Below are 18,545 nucleotides of genomic sequence, written 5' to 3'. Positions count from 1 at the left end.
TGCTGGTAAGCAGAACTGCTGCTCTCCCATAGTGCAAGCAGCTCCCCATCAACCATATCATCCCTCCCCCCAAAAATGAGCAGCCCTCTATCACTAACAGCTAGTTAACGTGGTGTCACATAGAAAGAGCAAATACCCATTGCACAATGCCACTGCAAAATGGCATCAGTGTGAAGACAGTGGAGCTGGGTTTGTTTCTGGAGCCTTGGCAATGCCATACAACAGTCTCTTTTGATCCTCATCCTCCTAGGCTATTGTGGTGACAGATGGAGAGAGGATTCTCGGTTTAGGAGATCTAGGAAGTTACGGCATGGGTATCCCAGTTGGGAAGCTTGCTTTGTACACAGCTTGCGGTGGAGTTCACCCACAACAGTGTCTCCCTGTCCTGCTGGATGTTGGCACAGACAACGAGGTAAGACCATTCTTCATTAATCTGACAGGGAGAGGGGGGAGAAAGAATTGAGATTTATGCTTCACTGAGGCCAGTCCCTAAATGTGGAGGCACAGGCAGAGCCATCCAGGATGAGATGATGGCTAGACCAGCACTGCAGGGAAGTGGGCAGGCTTCATTCCTGTTTGATGCTAAAGAAACTTTTTCTCTTATGGGGAACTGAAATAAACACTAAACAGCTTCGTGGTCCCCTGGTGAGAAGACTCAGAGTATTGCCAGTTGGAGTGGCAACATGGCAAGGTGAGTTGAAAGATGTTGTACAGGAAGTCCCAGATTTATTCTTCCTATGGTAACTGTGAAAAAGCAGGCAGATACTGGTGACTGTGTTCCAGAAAGTGGAGAATCCCCAGTGGGTGGTTTGGGGATGATTAATTTCAGTGTTCTGTCAGACTGCACACTTCACTGCACATGATAACCAGACAAGAGGACTCCATCTGTTTGCGGATTCTTGCCTTATGACTCTGGCTCAGAAAGGCCGAAGCACATCTCAGCTGTGCCAGAATGGACATCTGTGAGGGATGTCTTTCTCAAACTCAAATTAATATCCTAAAGTCAGTCGTGATGGGCTGGGTTTGTCCATTGCTGTACAGTGTCCTTGTGCCTCACTTGACCTCAAGTAAACCAGACATGTGTTTCTAGAGAGAAATAACAAATCTGGGGTATAAGAGTTTGTGTATGAAGAGGAAATGAGTGTCGATGTTTTCAGATGCAATCTTCTGCACCTCTTTCACTGCAGCCCCAAGTGTCTCACACTGGACACTTGAAAAAAAATGAAAGAAAGCAAAATCAGTGGTCATGGATGGCATCTGGGGTGAGAATCCCAATTACCTCTTTGATATCTGCTCCCAGGATTATTTTATCCCTTTAGCATGTTGTCCTGTCATGGACTTCTGGAATATAGGGTGTGCTCATCTCAGCCTGATCCATGGTCTTTCCTAAAAAGTGGGAACTCTGCATTTGGACCCTCTGAGGCTAAAGCAGGAATTAAGGCTCAGTCTTTCACTTCTTAGAGTTTCCAGTCAGTGCGGCATTGTACTTGACTTTGATTCCTTCATCTCTTCCTTCTCCTCCATGCTGGTCTGGACACCACCAAGTGCTGGATGCTCTGAGCCTCCCAGCTGGAGTTTCATTCCACAGGGACCTGGGTGAAAGTGCTTCCCATGAGAAGCTTCTGACCATCTGTTTCTATCTCAGTATCCAGGGGACACTAAAATGGCACCAATGACTTTTAGGCATCTCCAAGGGTCAGATGGTGACTCCCAGAATCAGTCTTGGGCACTTTTGTTCTGCCCAACATCAAGTGTAACTTATGTGTTCAGGAACTTCCTTGTGGAGGCAATTTCCACATCTGGGATTAAGGTACAGAACTTGCTGTTTTCCAGCAATATGAACAACGTATTCCCTCACAATATAAATAATATCTTTATTTAATGGCTTTCTCATGTGCATAAACCCAGCTTAACCAAACCCTGAGCATGTCCTAGGACTGTCCTGCCCAAGAGTAAACTCAGTGCAGAAATAAGACACCTCTTATATGCATCCAATCTGTCTCTGTGTTACTAACACAGGAACCTCAGCTAGAATGGATTAAATATAGTAGTCATATTTCTAGCATCAGTTCTGGCTTGTTTTTCTGATAGTCCATAATACTTTGTACATTATTTCAGCAAATTGGTCTTTTTTCTAGAGCTTGGCATTTCTCAACTTGCCTATGGGAGAAGTTTATTCTCCATTAACTGGTCCCAGAGTACGTGACACTACAGGAACAATCAGTGAGGTGATGCAAATGGGTCTGCTTAGTGTTTCATAGAATCCCAGACTGGTTTGGGTTGGAAGGACCTTAAAGCTCATCCTGTTCCAACCCCTGCCACGGGCAGGGACACCTTCCACTAGAGCAGCTTGCTCCAAGCCCCTGTGTCCAACCTGGTCTTGAACACTGCCAGGGATGGGGCAGCCACAGCTTCTCTGGGCACCCTGTGCCAGCGCCTCAGCACCCTCACAGGGAAGAGCTTCTGCCTAAGAGCTCATCTCAGTCTCCCCTCTGTCAGGTTAAAGCCATTTCCCTTGTCCTGTCCCTACAGGCCCTTGTCCAAAGCCCCTCTCCAGGTTTCCTGTAGCCCCTTTAGGCACTGGAGCTGCTCTAAGGTCTCCCCTTAAGGAGCCTTCTCTTGTCCAGGCTGAACCAGCCCAGTTCTCTCAGCCTGTCTCCGTAGGAGAGATGCTACAGCATATTCAATGGCCCTGAAGAGTTAATATGTCAAACTTAGGGGAAAACTCTTTCAACTTTCCTTCTAAGGGAAAACAGCTGTGACTGTAAAACAGATCTGATTTTAGCACACCTGCCAATATTGTGGGCCATATGGCTGCAGGACAATAGGTTTGAGATGGCTCATCCCCTTCTCCTGTGGATGATTCATTCAGTTCCTGAAACTGGTAGTTGCACTTCTGTGGCTAAGAGATGTGTTGGCCCACCTGTCCTTGAAATTTGCCCAAAATATGTCCTATTTCCATGCTGACCCAGTCCTGTTTAGATGGATTAGTGGTCCTGACAGAACGTCTGCTGGATTGTTTGGATAAACAACTTGGGTTTGTATTCCTAGCTGGAGCCAAAAACTGAACTAATCTGTTGTATCAAAATACCTTGCCTTGACACCTGCAGATAACTGAGGTGAGTGCTAGGTAGGTGCAGAGCTTGGGAACATTTTGGCATCCGATCACTGGTTCTGGGCTGTCACCTAATAGCTAAATGACACGTGTCATTTCAAGTTACTTCAGGTGGTCTTCATTGCTCAAAGCACTGTTTATGGTCAACAGCTTTCCTGGTAACCTCAGTGCAAAACGGAGAACTAAATGAGCAGTAAACACTCCTCACACAAGGTGGGTTTTATTCACTCTGAGTGAGGCACCTTGGCAGGGAGCCTTTGGTAGAGCAGATGGGGATGCAGACAGAGCTCCATTTCCTATGGCAGTCAAGAAGCATTACATCCCTCTGACTTTATTTACACAAAGATTGTCCATAGCTTCTTATGGAAGAGCTGTATGAGGTGGCCTTCACTGCATAGTAAGTAAAACTCATATGACCACAACAGAGAAACTTTTTGAGTAGGCTGGGACATAAATCTCAGTCCACCCGTGGAAGAGAAGATGTCAACGGAATTGCTTTGTGTCCTAGGCTCTCCTGAGTGATCCACTCTATATTGGACTGAAACACAAGAGGGTTCGTGGGAAACAGTACGACGAACTGATTGATGAGTTTATGCAGGCAGTGACCAACAAGTAAGTGGGATTATATACATGGCTCCTCTGGGCTGCTTCCATTTAAGAACAAACGTTGCATCTCATGAAACAAACGTTAGTATAACTGATCATTCAAGCAAAGAAAGGTCATTTCAATGCAAGTCTCCTGGGTGGTCTACAAATGACTCTTTGTGCTCGAGCACTCTGTGTCAAAAATATTTGTCTTCAGAGAACTGAAATGAGACAGACTATTTATAACCATTTCCTGTCCCTATAGGCCAGAGGTGTCACACATATGCCCTGTGGGCTGTGTCTGGCCTCCATCATGCGTTTATGAGCCTCATTCAGCATAGGCAGAATCTAAACTTTGGTTTGTTTACACTTTGTAAAGGAAATTTCTAGCTTTCACCATTGCGAAGGAAGTCATCTAAATGGAAGTGGCATGTTACTGCACACGGTGGTGTCTGTGTGAGTCTGCAGGCTGCCTCTCTATGGCTTTGTTAAAAATAGGAGCTTGCCTGCTGGCATTAAAGTCTGTGGAGCAAGAAGGCAGGGATCATAAGCACTGTCTTTTTAATGGTGGGACAGACCAAGTGCATATTTCCATTTTTACTTACTAGCTAGGATAGAAAGTCTCTGATACACCAAGGAGTTTGAGATGGGAAGAGCAGAACCACAACCTCAGTGCTGTGTGTGCACTGCATTGAGTTCCTCTTTCTGCAAGAAATCACAATATATTCAAATCTCCATGACTGTACCGTAAGAAGGAAAGTGAGAACAACTGTTAAGGGAAAAAAGAAGACAACTATTTGGAAAGCCCCAAGCTCCTAAACAGCTTTTTCTGCTTTTTCTAAAGCAGCAGATGCTATTGATAAGTGGCAGTGCTGCAGTCTGTGCCTGATTAATAGGCTGCTGCCTGTCTGTGTGTTGTAGGATCTTTCCCTCACAGCTGAAGGAGCTATATTTGATCTTCTCTCTTTCTGTGCCTCCAGCTGGCCGTATGTGTGTGTGTGTGTGTTCCTGCATAAATGGGAGTGGGTGGAACATGTCATCAGCTCACAGTTCATCCTGTCTCCCCTGGTAGGAGGCATCATTACCAGTGTCTAATGACAACACCTACCCATCCTCTGAGAAGCATATCTTTACACAGAGTCTGACTGCCCAGCTGGCTGTGGGTGGAGAGATGTAGGAATTAGGGGCTGAAATGCTAAGGACCATTCCATCACAGCTGACAAACCAAGGTCTGAGGGGGAAGAGAGTGTCATGGAGGAATTTCAGCCTCTGTTGATGTTGGTGGCTGCTCTGCGCAGTGTTCTGCTGCACTCTGTGCACATGCAATGCTGCTGTTAAGGCAGGAGTCTCTCCATTACTATTCAGCAGCATGATGTAGACATGTCCCATATGATAGACAGCCAGTACATCAACCCACCCAGTTGCAGTTGCCTACTTACTGTGTAAAGATACTTGTTGTCAGTCAGCGCTGTAGTCCCTGTATCTGTGAGTATGAACACAATAATTCTGTTGGATTAAAAATGCTATTTTGCAATAAATAAAACACCAAATTAAAATAAAGGGTGACTGCAGTGAAGAGAATGTTGTGTTTGTGCCCTGGTTTGTCCTTTCTATTTGATAAGAAAGCTTGGCTGAAATGCCAGTTGATTACAGTGTAGTATTACATTAGATACTTGTGGTTTATCTAGGAGGAGGAAATTCTTGGAGGCTAGAGAACTGGTAAAACACACATAGGAAATCACAAGAGGCTTGACAAGGAGAAAAGATTTAAGAGCTGTCAGGGTTGATTTGTGGGGGTTTTGTTTGCTTTGGTTGTAGTCCCTAATTAATCCTTCAAGAAAAATATCCCACTTCCTTCTGGCTGGGAGACCACAGAGGTATTGCAGTGGTGGTGTTGATGATAGAATGGGAACAATAGAATGGGAACCCAAATGATGGTCTCAGCTGTCATGAATGTGGCTCTGAGATGCTTGTGGTGTTAAACTGCACCCACTGCTCCTGTGATGTCAGTGAGAGCAACACAATTTGCCTTTTCTGTGCTGTGGAGGAAGGATTTTGGCTGTTGTTTTCCTGTGTTTAGTTTACATGAGCTAATCTCCACATCGAAGGGAGAAGACGCTCAGCCATGAAACAATGAACTCTTATCTTGTGAGGTGATGTCATGCCTGATGCTTTCATCCAAGTGCTGGGAATCAAGTTCCTGAGGCCCCTCTCCCAGCTTTTCTATTTCTCTTATAGCCAGGATGAATTCCTTGAATACAGTAAGCCCCCAAAATGTTCTCTGCAAAGTGGAGCTGGGAAATTCCGCTTTACACATCTCCGTTCCCATCTGTAAAGTATTTGGAGATCCTTAAGTGAAAGGAGACATTGCTATACATTATCACCCTGACCACCAGCATACTTTAAAGAGTTGATGGAGTGTGATCCTCTGTGAGCTCTGGACTAGTGAATAATTCTACTCTCGGCTTGGGTTTGGCAACCTTACATGAAACAGCTTCATTTGGTCTCGAATTTCCACTGGAATGACTGAAGGCAACTCAGTAGCTCTAGCTTCCGTTAGGAAAGGAAGCAGAAATTGTTCAGAAGGTCAAGACCATGCAGCTCTTGTAGCCTGCTTCCACATATGAGGAAACCTGTGGGTATGAACTGCTGTGGTCTTCGATCTGCTGTGATTTCTTACAAGAATCTATAGTGTCACACGTAAATTCAGTAATATGGGGAGGAACACAAATCTGTTGGAATTCGGAGGCTTCCTTTTCAGCTCAGTGTTCATGCAGGAGTTCTGCCTACTTCCTGAGGGTACTTCAGGTCCTTGTGGAAAGCATTTGTCAGTTCCTCTGCAGGAGTACCTCCCACCCTGTCAAGTCACTGCTGGCTCAAGGGACACTTGTCACTGAAGTGGAATGTGTCAGAGCCCACAAGAAAGCCAAGGGACTGAAGATTTACTCTTCCAATGGAATAATAATGTCAAACAGATGTCAGATTTCTATAGCTGGAGACCCCTGCAGTCAGCAGAAAGGCCTCCTGGTCTCATAATAGCCATCTAGTAATGAAATGAGGAGCGTGTCAGAGGCTTCAGAGTTAGCACTTAGAGTATTTTGAAAGGAAGTGTGACTTCTGGGCAGTTTTAGGAAAAAAAGCCTTTTCTGGAGCAGCTGGGTGAGTTTCTGTGCTTTCCTGCTGCCTAAACTGCCATTCACTACTCTTTCACCTGAAACACATGAAATGCCTGACCTCTTTAATGAGAGCTCCAAGGTGTGCACTTTGCTCCTCTTGGGAGGCAGCTATGTGCAGAATTTGGCCCGTTAAGCCTAGCCTGTGACCGAATGAAACAGATTGACAAACTGCTGTTTTATCCAGTGAGTAATATACTCTGTATGATACAATACACCGCTGCAGTTTTCCCTGTCCTCAGTTACATGGCAAAGGGCAAATCAGTATTACTCTTGAACTGGTACATTTTAGTAAGCTGCAAGAAATATTCACCTAAAGTGTTCAAGGATCCTAATCACAGTGACCCGCAGAGGTTCTGGGGCTTGCCTATATGAGCAAATGAAGGTTGAAATCAAAATGCCATGGGGCATGTGCTGGGAATGCTCACTGCACTCTGAAGAGCTTCAGCCCATCATCTACAGTAACAATATGTGTTAGTCTTCACACTCTCTTTCAAAGGAAACCACTGGTAACATTTTTCCTCCTTCTAAACTGGTGTTGAAACTAGAGACCATCATAGAACCACGGAAAGGTTTGGGTTGGAAGGGACCTTGAAGCTCATCCAATTCTAACCCCTGCCATGGGCAGGGACCCCTTCCACTAGAGCAGGTTGCTCCAAGCCCCTGTGTCCAACGGGGCCTTGGACACTGCCAGGGATGGGGCAGCCACAGCTTCTCTGGGCACCCTGTGCCAGTGCCTCAGCACCCTCACAGGGAAGAGCTTCTGCCTAAGAGCTCATCTCAGCCTCCCCTCTGTCAGGTTAAAGCCATTCCTCTTGTCCTGTCCCTACAGGCCCTTGTCCAAAGCCCCTCTCCAGGTTTCCTGTAGCCCCTTTAGGCACTGGAGCTGCTCTAAGGTCTCCCCTTAAGGAGCCTTCTCTTCTCCAGGCTGAACCAGCCCAGTTCTCTCAGCCTGGCTCCAGGGCAGAGCTGCTTCAGCCCTCACAGCATCTCCATGCCTTCCTCTCAACTCACTCCAAAAGTTTTCTGTCCCTCTTGTGTTGGGGTCTCATGAGAGCTGGACACATGACTGCAGGGGGGGAACTCACAAGAGCAGAGGGGGAGAATCCCCTCCCGACACCTGCTGCTCACGGCTGGTTTCTGGGCTGCAAGTGGACATTGTCACATCCCAGTCAGTTTTTCATCCACAGATACCCGCAAGCCCTTCTCCACAGGGTTGCTCTCGGCTGGGTTTTGAGGAGATGCCTGACCAAACTGACCTCTACACTGTGGCCAGGAACTCTGGGGCAGAGCACTGCTGGTCTGACCAGAAGCCTGCCAAGGACCATGCTAACAATTAAACAATAGGAATGGCCTCAGGACACTGTGCTAGCAGTGACGCAGGTGCTGGTGGTGTTTAATGTGCTAGAGTGGACTTTGTTTTATGAAACCTAAATGCTGATCTCTTGCCAAGCATGATTTTCTCTCTGATGATGGGCTCTTTTGTGGAAAACGTGTGTTTTCTTGGAAATCAGAACTTGGGTTGCTGGTGTATGAAGCACCAAGACTGGAAGATCTCAAAGACAAGGGCAAGGACAATTTGGTTCTTTTCTGCCTGGTTTTCTCTAAGACTGTGAGTAGGACTTGCAGTGCATCAAAGCAGAATCCTTACATCGTGAATGACTTAAAGCAGTCCTTCGTGTGATTCTTTCCATAACGGAACTGGCCCTTCTTGCCAATACAGTTTGCTTTATACTCCCTGCTCATGGGGAAACAAAATCCCCTTTTGATACTGGTCAGCAAAGACGCTGCCCAGGTCCTCAGGCCACCCTTGAAGTTCTGACTTGTGCAGTTTTGGTCAGATGCTCTCTAATGGTAACTGCTGTCTCACGAATTTTTGCCTCTCTGACCTTGCCGCTTATAATGAGGGTGGATGAGCTCGAAGAGGTGCATACAAATGAGGATGAAAGAGCAGAGTTGCATAATGAGATTGCTCAGGCAGTTGAGAAGTCTCTTGAATAAAGCTAAAACCACTGTCATCAAGAAAACATCCGCCTCCCTCTTCTGGGATTCACACTCTTTTGTTCCATACTTAGCACTCATCCAAGAGAGATGTGTATCATCCTCTACAGGGGATACAGGCTTTATTAACAGCATCTTTCCTGTTAGCACAGCCTAGAGATTCCATGTAGCTCTAGCTTGACAGTAGCAGTACTGGAACAGCAGTACAGTGATAAATAAAGCACGAACCCTTTGCTTGTTTGTTTTCCAGGAAATTGAATCATTTCTTAATAAAGGTTTTCAGGTGGTAATTTTCACAGCAGGCTTGTAATGTCGTGTGTGTTTAGCTCCTGGAGTCATCCTTCATTAGGTGAGTCTTAGACTATTATATTTATCCGTAGTATGTTACTTCATTAAAGATACTGCTTGTGCAAAGTTTGCTAGGCAAGGTCTGGAGACCAGACTAAAATGAGTGCATGGACTGTTCTCTAAAGCGTTTCCCAGTGAGGCTATTTGTACAGGGAGGTTTTTGCAAAGTATGGCAAAGAAAGCCAGAATTTGGGTCATAATTATTTATGGCACAAACCCCAAAATGTGCAAACTAATGAGACAGCGATAGAATCTTTAGCATGAATCTTCCCCATCCCTGGCAGTGTTCAAGGCCAGGTTGGACAGGGCTTGGAGCAACCTGCTCTAGTGGAAGGTGTCCCTGCCCGTGGCAGGGGGTTGGAACTGGATGAGCTTTAAGGTCCCTTCCAACCCAAGCCAGTCTGGGATTCTATGAAATACTAGTGGTTTGTTTTGATGAGAAGGAACTGGAAAAGTACATCTTTTTGTTTCTAGTTCTATAAAGTGGCTAAATTAATTCCAGAGATGGTGGAGAACAGGGTCCCCAGATGGTGGTCTGGCAGCCAACAGTGAACCAAGAGACATGGTGATGCTATTAAATAATGATTCTTGTAATGTCACCAGCTGCAGGCTTCAGTATTAATGCTGTTCTAGCTGTGATGATGTGAGGACAGTGGTGAGAAACTGGTTTTAGAGAGAAATTAGAGACTCTAATTTATCCCACACACAACCTTCATCAGAGGATATCAAACTCTGCACCTGACATTAATGTGCTATGCAACAGACAGGCAGAGTTTGGCTTGTAACTCCAAAAGGTCTCATTTCTGCTGAGAAGTGTGAATGTGTTGTAGTGGTTGAGGGTGGGTGTTAGGACATTAACCTGGATAATATTTAGTAACCATAAAAGACTTTGCTGTTACAGTCTCTTCCTATTTCTGTCCAGTGTGTCTGAATTCTTTCAAAACCACTTGCCAGAGAGGTACAGAAATGAAGTCCAAGCATCCTTTTCCACAGCCTGCAAGTGTAAGAATTACTCGTGCTAAGGGGAAAACTCCAGTTGCACAAGGAGACATAGGACTGCAGAGATCCCAAGAAATGCACACTTCAGTGTGCCCAAGAGGAACGGGAGCTGCTGACTACAGGTTAAACCAAATCTTTGAGGGACAGGCTGCCTATGCACTTTAAGCCTCCCCACTGCAGGTTCTGGCGGTTATCTTCTGGAATGCTGAACAAGCCTCCTTCTGTCTGTAAGGTCTTGGAAATCAGAATGAAGACTGTGGATATCCAAGGAATTAGTGCCAATAAACAGTACAAAAAGTACCTGTTTCCTAATGGACGATCCTCTTATCCATCATTTGCACGTGTAAGGAACACATGGCTAACAGGGAGATGACAAACCATCCAGAACATCTGCTGGCGTCTCACAGCAAACAGCAAATCTTTAAGCAACTTCAGTTGCTATAGAAACTATTTCTCTAACACTACTATTATTATTTATATGTATCACTGAGCAAGTAACATTGCTGACTTGCTTAATAAAACCAGTGACCTCAGCCAGCATTAACATATGTGTGACCAGCTCTCCGAAGAGCCCTCGGGTGGGTGGGTTTCCCTGACTACAGACTCGAATTTGCAAGAGTATTAACCTGAACAGTATTTTTGCTCTCTTTGGAGCACAGATTCTTTCCTCTCTTTGTGGTCTGCAGCATGAGCCAGTGCAGTTACTTGATCTGGTTTTGTCTTTGATCGTTTTCTATTAAGCAGAGCAAAAGTGTGGTGTCCCAAAGCCGTGTCATTTCTCTTCCTGCCCCTCGGTATGACAAGACAGTGCTGGATGCAAACCTCTTTCACTGAGCTGTTTTTGTGATGATCATTGTCTTTCTCTCTGCAATATGCTCACTGAGCTTTTTAAACCACATTTTTGAACCTATGTGAGTCTTTGCAGAATGTGAGAACTTAATAAAGATCACGCATTGGTCATGGCAAGACCCTAGGACCAGATGCTTTAAATGAAAGAACCAGTATATCAGACTCACAGTTCAAGGTAGGAATGTTGGGATGATGCTCCTGGTCCTCAAGGAGTACCCACCTGCTCCCCTCTGGAGCAGTGACGCTTTCCTCTGGGGATGTGAAACTTCATTGAAGACCCCACAGAAAAGTTTCCACAGCTTCTGTGGCCCTTATTCAACAAGGATTCCAAACAGCTAATTTTTCAGTTGATTTTTTGGTAGATATTTTTATTTATTGTTTATTAGTATTATTTTGCAAATATTAAGCTTATTAGGAAACTTAAATGGAGAAAGGCATTGAGTTGAATCTGAGCTTTTTGAATCTAAGAGTCATAAACGGCTCTAAGATCGTTCACAGAATCACAGACTGGATTGTGTTGGAAGGGACACTAAAGCTCATCCAGTGCCACCCGCTGCCACGGGGAGGGACACATTCCACTAGAGCAGGTTGCTCCAGGCCCCTGTGTCCAACCTGGCCTTGAACACTGCCAGGGATGGGGCAGCCACAGCATCCTCATTGTAAAACAATTCTTCCTTATATCTGGTCTGAATCTCCCCTGTTTGAAACCATTACTGCTTGTCCTATCACTACAGGCCCTACTAAACAGCCTGTCCCATTGTGGTCCTTTTCTAAAAGCAAGCACAGACAATGTGAAGCAAGCATAAAAGCCAACCATTTTCCTTGTTTGAGACCAGTGAGAGTTTCTCATGATGGACAAATAGCGGAGCACAATGCACGTCCTTATCGTTGTCTCCTTGTTGACAGACATAACTGAGATGGAAAATCATATAATAAGCAGTTCAATCCTTTCCAGGGGATGCTGACTGTGAAAAGAGCTTTTCATAACAGGAGCCAGGGTTCTCAAATGTAGCAAGTTTTATCCAGGATCAATTTCTAGTTTAAAGCAGGGGTGTCCACTCCTTCAGATTCCAATGGCAAAGGAGGGAAGACGGAATGGCAGGTACATAAGGTGATGCTGCCTCTGCACTGCTTGCAGTCCCAGAGAGGCTCAGGTCTGTAAAACAGAGCAGCTATTTAGAGCCCTTTCACCTGCCTGCATCCCAGAGGTTGCATTACTCATTCCCTGTGCTTCTCCGCTGCCCTCTGACATTCATGTGAGAGAAAAGAGTACCTATGGCCCTTTTAGATTTTATTTGCAAAGCCTTAACACAGGCTAGAGTCATACAGAGTGCTGACAGTATATAGCTATGGAGCAGTCTGAATATTACGCAGGTTTTAGAAGCTGTACACTTGCCCTGAAATTACTGCACCATTATGGAAAGTCTGCAATTGTTTCCTGCCTCTTGGCTCCATGGGTCACTGGCTGGCATTGTGTGCCTGGTTCCCTGCAAAGCAGCTCGGTAGAGACTTTCCAAAGCACACAAATGTGGCTGTGAAATCACACCGTGAAGCACTCAGTCCATGGGATCCTACAAGCAGGGTTTTTTCTCATCTCTCAGTCATCTACAGTTGAATTGGGCACTTGGGGGTGTCCCTTTAACTGATCATAGAATCACAGAATGGTTTGGGTTGGAAAGGACCTTAGGATCATCCAGTTCCAACCCCCTGCCATGGGCAGGGGCACCTCACACTAAACCATGTCACCCAAGGCTTTGTCCAACCTGGCCTTGAACACTGTAAGGGATGGAGCATTTACCACTTCTTTGGGCAACCTGTGCCAGTTTCTCACCGCCCTCACAGTAAAGAACTTCTTCTTTATATCTAACCTGAACTTCCCGTTTTAGTTTGAAACCATCACCCTTGTTCTATCACTGCAGTCCCTGATGAAGAGTCCCTTTCCAGCATCCTTGGAAGCCCCTTCAGATAGTCCAAAGATGCATATAAATATATACATATATATAGCTATACATATCAAGAAGCCCCTTGAATTGTGAATACAATTTATTCTTGGTGATTCCCCATTTCTGAGTTTATGAACCTTGGGAAGGGTGTGATCCTGTTTGCTGTTACTGTGATGCATTTCTCTTGTGATACTTTTCTCTCTGCACTAGAGCCACTAACTACAATATCCTGGTAAAAGATGTACATATCATCCTGTGTTGTGGAAAAACTTGTATCCATTTTTAATTCCCCTTTAACTTGCAGGTATGGCATGAACTGTCTGATCCAGTTTGAAGACTTTGCCAATGCTAACGCTTTTCGTCTCCTCAATAAATACCGCAACAGATACTGTGTGTTCAACGATGATATCCAGGGTAAGTACTGTTAGGAGAATGCACATTTAACCTTTACCTTGTGATTAAGATCACAAGACTGTTTACTGTCCAATAGTCAGATGTGTGATAAAAGGTAGAGTTTACACATAAAGCATTTCAAAACACAAGCAAAAACACAGCACTCCAAGTTGAAAGGCGACCTTGCATTGTTCATAGGAATGTTTGTTGCAGAAGGGTTGTTCAAGGGAGAAAATGGGTTGTGTGCCTTAGATTATTAAGGTAATTTAGAGAGTTCCATTAATTTTCTGTAATTTAGCTAAAACAATGGTGAGGGTTTAACAGTTAGGCAAGGCTTTCAGTTTCCATGAGCCAGGTGGCCATTAGCTGACCCTGGCAATGTCCCTCTATTGTTATCCTCCTTTTTACATGCGAAGTTGAAAAGTTAAACCAGCTTTTTTCCTCGTCATAGATGCTAACTCCACAGTAATCTGAGAACAGGTTTGTTCTCCCCTAGAGTGGTTAACATAACCCTTCTAGTGGCAAAGAGAAGTGATAGCAGCCAAACTGGGGCTATAGCCAGCCTGTCTCCCAGGCCCTGGGAGGCTCAGCAGGCACAGAGGGATGGATGCATATTGGTGGCATCCTGCTCTGGTGCTGACTTAGTTTTAAACCACTGGAAGGGTTCTTTGCCCATCCAACAGGGATCTTCCCAAGTGATTCTAAATAACCAGTTCTCCTCTGAGTCCCTTCATCTTTCCTTAGTCCTGTTTGCAGCATGCAGAATTTCCAAGGTTTGTTGATTTCATTATTTGCAGTCAGTTGGGCTCGTCCTCCCTTGTACTTGAAAGAGACTGAAAGAAATGCCAGTGTTGTTTCACACAATGCTGGTTCTATTCTGAGCAGACTTTGCAGCACTATTTCTGCATCTGCTGCCCATCTAGCAATATTTGGCAGTGCATGTAACAGCTTATTCATGTCTATCATGACACAAGAGTAAGACCCTGGAGTGTGGGAATGTGGTTGGTGTGATGGGATGCATGGTCCTGCTCAAAGATACTTCCACAAAGAGGCTTTAGAAGCAGCGGAGCTTAAGGCATTTCAGAGAAGGTGAGATAGATACTCCTGTACAACAAGACTTACTGGGGGTTTTTGCCACCCACAAAAGCTTTCAGTGGGCAGAGGAGTATAGAAGAGAACAGAGGAGGTACATTTTTGAATAGAAGTCTTGAATGGAAGAACCAAGAGCTCAGACTGTTCTGGAGACGGACAGATGAAGCCTGTAGTAAGAAGCTGGTGATGTAAAGTTTATGTTGGATTAATTGCTGTCTCTGCAGGTGTAAGGGGACTGAGCAATCAAAAGGAAAGGAAGCCAGGCAATATAGCAGATCTGTGGGCCTGGATGTAGGTTTTCTTGGGGGAATTGGAGTGAACCGAAAGGGTTTCTTAGCGAATTGGAATGGTTTCTTCAAGAAAAAGAGGATATTAAAGCAAAACTGAAGACTCTGGTTGGGAAGCAAGAGACTTATTTTTTACAGTTTCTTTTTGGCTATAGGTCATAGCTGAATGCCTCAAACAGTTCCTGGAAATGAACCACATCCAGGAGGATGCTGTAAACCAGCATCACCATAAAGCTGACCTTGCCTCCTCCCATTAGATGTGTGTCATAGCGCATGGGAGATGTCAAGTCCCTTGGAAATGCTCTGCAGTCCCACCTGTTGAAACAGTAGGATTTTACCTCTTGCTAGTGAAACTCCCTTATATTCTCAAATAAGGCATCTGGCTGGCACTGGTTTCATGGTAGTAGATAAGGAAAGAAATCCTGCTGATCTTTTGCACAGACAAGTGATGAGTCAAGGGAAGCAAGCCACTGTTTCAGGTGGGGATTATGTAGCTGTCAGAAAGAAAAGGGATTCTAAGCTAGGGTTGTAATCAGGAATGTGTTTTGAGGACCTTTGGGAAGCTGAACTATTTGAATCTCCTCAGTTAACTCTGTCTTGGAGTCATGTCAGAGATAATGGAGTTGAAGCTGGGATGAGTAGTCTGATCCCCAGATGATACAAGAAAGGTAGGAAGTGCCATTTTCTCACACCCTCCTGTTCTTTGGTTTCACCTCAGGCTCTCTTTCCCAACATGGGAATTTCACAACTTGCCTGCCTAAAAAAGTGGGAGAGTTCAATGCAGATCATGTTCTAAATGATTAATGAGAATCATGCAAAGCCTTGTTTAAGCAGGCCTGATACATTCTACTCAATTCAGGCAGGAAAAGACCTCCTGAAGCCTGAATTATCTCGGCTTCTGAGCTGGCATTTTTTTAAGTATATTGATTTAAAAGCACATCTTAGGCACAAACAGTGCAGGTTAGATCAAGCCTGAGCTATAGCAGTTAAACTTGTTGGTTAGTGGGGCTCTGAATGCAGTGAGCCTACACACACACAGATGAAACGTGGGAAGCAAGTATGAATTGCTCCACTTAATCTCCTTTAGGCCTCCCTCTTGCTGCCCCAGGGTCTATATGAACAGAAAGCAGTTTACATATGCCAACTTTTTGGGCCACACAAATTACTGTATTGCCAAACCCACCCTAACCCCGTAGAGTTCAAGTGACTCAGACCCCTTCCAGCTCCAGCCAGGCTGCTGATGCTGAGCAGGACACCTGCCAGGTACCACAAACAGGGATGAGGTGATTGCTCTGGTTCTGAAAGCCATTAGCCTGGGAGCTAGCAGAAGCTGGCTCGCAGTGCCCACATGTGGGAGCTTCCCATTAAGGGCTGCTTCTCCTTCCTCCATGGGGGGATGACATCAGTCCTTTCCCAGCTCCATCTGGGTTCATGCAAGGGGCAACAGCTTCAGTTTCAGCTCTGTGGGAGAAAACTAATTGTCACTTCTTCCTTTTTCCCAGTAAAGTGCCAGGGCAGGCGGTGAAGCACATAGGAAATCAGAGGGACATGAGAATGCTTTAGATCCTGTTTTCTCTTCCTACTGTAACTTTGCTCCACTTAACTGTGCAGTTATCACTGGAGATATCACTGTAATAGGAAGTAGAGAACAGAAAAGTCTTACAAAGGTGTCCAGTCTTGTGCATCCCTGAGAGAGGCATCTCTGGCTTCCTGCTTCATACAAGAAAATACATAAAATCATTGAAGGAGTTTGTTTGGAAGGGACCTCTGTACATCACCCAGCTTTAAAGGTAATTTCAAACTTAGATCCAACTTGGACATTAGATCAGGTTCCTCAGAGCCTTGTTCAGCCAAGTGATTTCCAATATCTGTAAGGATGGATATTCACAATCAGGTGTGATTTGCCTTGGGAGATCCAGACTGTTCTCAATCACCATCATGTTCCCAAATGTAGCTTCTAGATTTGCTTTGTAATCCCCAGATCAGGGGGTTAGACCAACTGAGCTAAAGTTCCCTGGATCCTTGTGTCCCTTCTTGAAGATGGGTATGAAATTTGCCTCTTTTAAAGAATGAGGAATCTCCCCAGTTACCAAAACCTTCCAAATGATGACTTTGTAACACCATTGCCCACATACCTTAGCATCCTCAAGTGCATCTCATCAGGTCTCATGGACTTTGTGTGTTGAATAATCCCGGCTAAGTAAGTAGGAGTCTATAGAAACCCTGTAAACTTGCACAGCTCAAGTGTGCTTTGGGACTTTTCATCCTTCAGGAAGGCCCTAAGCAGTCTCAGCACAATTTGAAGCTAGCCTCACGTTGAGCAGATACTGGACTAGATGATGTCCAGGCATCAATTCCAACCTTATTTATTCAACGTTCATTCTGCTGGTTGATCAGTGTGTTACCCTCCATAGTCACAACGCAAACAAGAATTCTTAAGGCACAGATTTCTTACTCCATACTGAACAGCAGAAGTTGTTCTGCAAGCGTAGTCAGAGAAAAATGAAGAAATCTCTAATGTGCTATTTAAATGTGACCTGATCAGGTCAAAAATCCCTTCACAGACATGGGCAGGACAGAGAGAACAGTGCACAGAAGCATAAAGCCAACTATCTCCTGGCTCTGGGCATCTTTAGCAGTCTTTTAATACTAGACCCCATATAAGTATAGATTTAGACCCCATAAATATAGACTCCATATAAGTATAACATTGATAGCGTCTCAAAGAACCACCAATTGGAGTGTTACAGATATATCCATATCCAGCCTCAGATGCTATAAACAGACAGGATTTCTAAAATCCTGAACACCCACACTGCAAATGAGACTTCTTGAAGGCGCTTCAGGATGGGAAATGCCAAATCACTAGCCACATTAAAACACTGAGCCTTTTGTATCCCGTAGTCCTCCCACAACTACACTACAGGCAGTGCTTGGGGTCATCACTTCGCAGACCTCTCCAAGACTTCCCAGTGTCAGAGCAATGACTCCTCTTTGTTGTTGGATGTGTGACTGCTGATGAGCCTCAAAATATCTCTTGACCCACCAACTACCTTTCCTCATTATCCCAGCAGATAACCCATCCATAACCTTCCCAGGACACTTCAGCAAGCACCGAACACTGCTCCCAGACCTCAGCTGAGACTGGGAACAGGCTGACTCCAGTGCCGCTGATCTGGGCCAGTTAGAAATCAATCACGTGCAAACATGGCCTGTTTTTCAGGCACGTTTCCGTGTGGTGTGAGAAGCAGGCAAAGCGACTTGCTGGCTCGGCATTAACTAATTGCAGCAGATTAAAATGGTGCAGCATCTTAACTTTGTTGTTTCAGCTGGCGTGGAAAACGCGTCAGTAATTGTCACAGGAAACTAAGGAGGAGGGGAGCACAATAGGAAGGGAGCGCTGGACCATACGGTGCTACAGGACAAAGCAGGCTGTGTCCTGCCAGGCAGCTCCTGAGCAGCATGCTTTCCCTGGGGGGATTTACCCGGCATGAAGGTAGATGTGGAGATGTTCTCAGTTTCACCATTACCGAGCCCTCTCCAGCCTACTGTGCTCTGCATTTTCCCTTGATGCTGCTGTATTAGATACAGACGCATTATCCCCAGAGACATTCAAGGCCAGGCTGGATGTGGTTCTGGGCAACCTGATCTAGTGGAAGGTCTCCCTGCTCATTGCAGGGCCTTGGAGTACGTGACCTTTGAAGGTCCCTGTCAACCCAAACTATTCTATGATATAAGGGCCAGCGCCTAGACCTTTGTC

The 18,545-nt window shown here is 45.2% G+C and overlaps 1 protein-coding gene across 1 annotated transcript in view; it reads left to right on the top strand.

Moving 5' to 3' along the window:
• ME3 (malic enzyme 3) overlaps positions 1-18,545 on the top strand; it is a 113,853-nt gene that overhangs the window by 84,378 nt on the left and 10,930 nt on the right. The window contains exons 5-7 of the mRNA XM_062639164.1: positions 251-412; positions 3,624-3,727; positions 13,318-13,427. Coding sequence (XP_062495148.1) covers positions 251-412; positions 3,624-3,727; positions 13,318-13,427 — 376 coding nt within the window. The remainder of the gene's footprint in view (positions 1-250; positions 413-3,623; positions 3,728-13,317; positions 13,428-18,545) is intronic.

The sequence above is a fragment of the Pezoporus occidentalis genome, unplaced genomic scaffold (assembly GCF_034315485.1).
Source record: "Pezoporus occidentalis ecotype Australia unplaced genomic scaffold, CSIRO_AGI_Poc_V1 ctg6, whole genome shotgun sequence".
In the NCBI taxonomy this organism is placed as follows: Eukaryota; Metazoa; Chordata; class Aves; order Psittaciformes; family Psittacidae; genus Pezoporus; species Pezoporus occidentalis.
The sequence above is the reverse complement of the archived record's forward strand: the minus strand, read 5'-3'. Positions and strand labels throughout refer to the sequence as shown.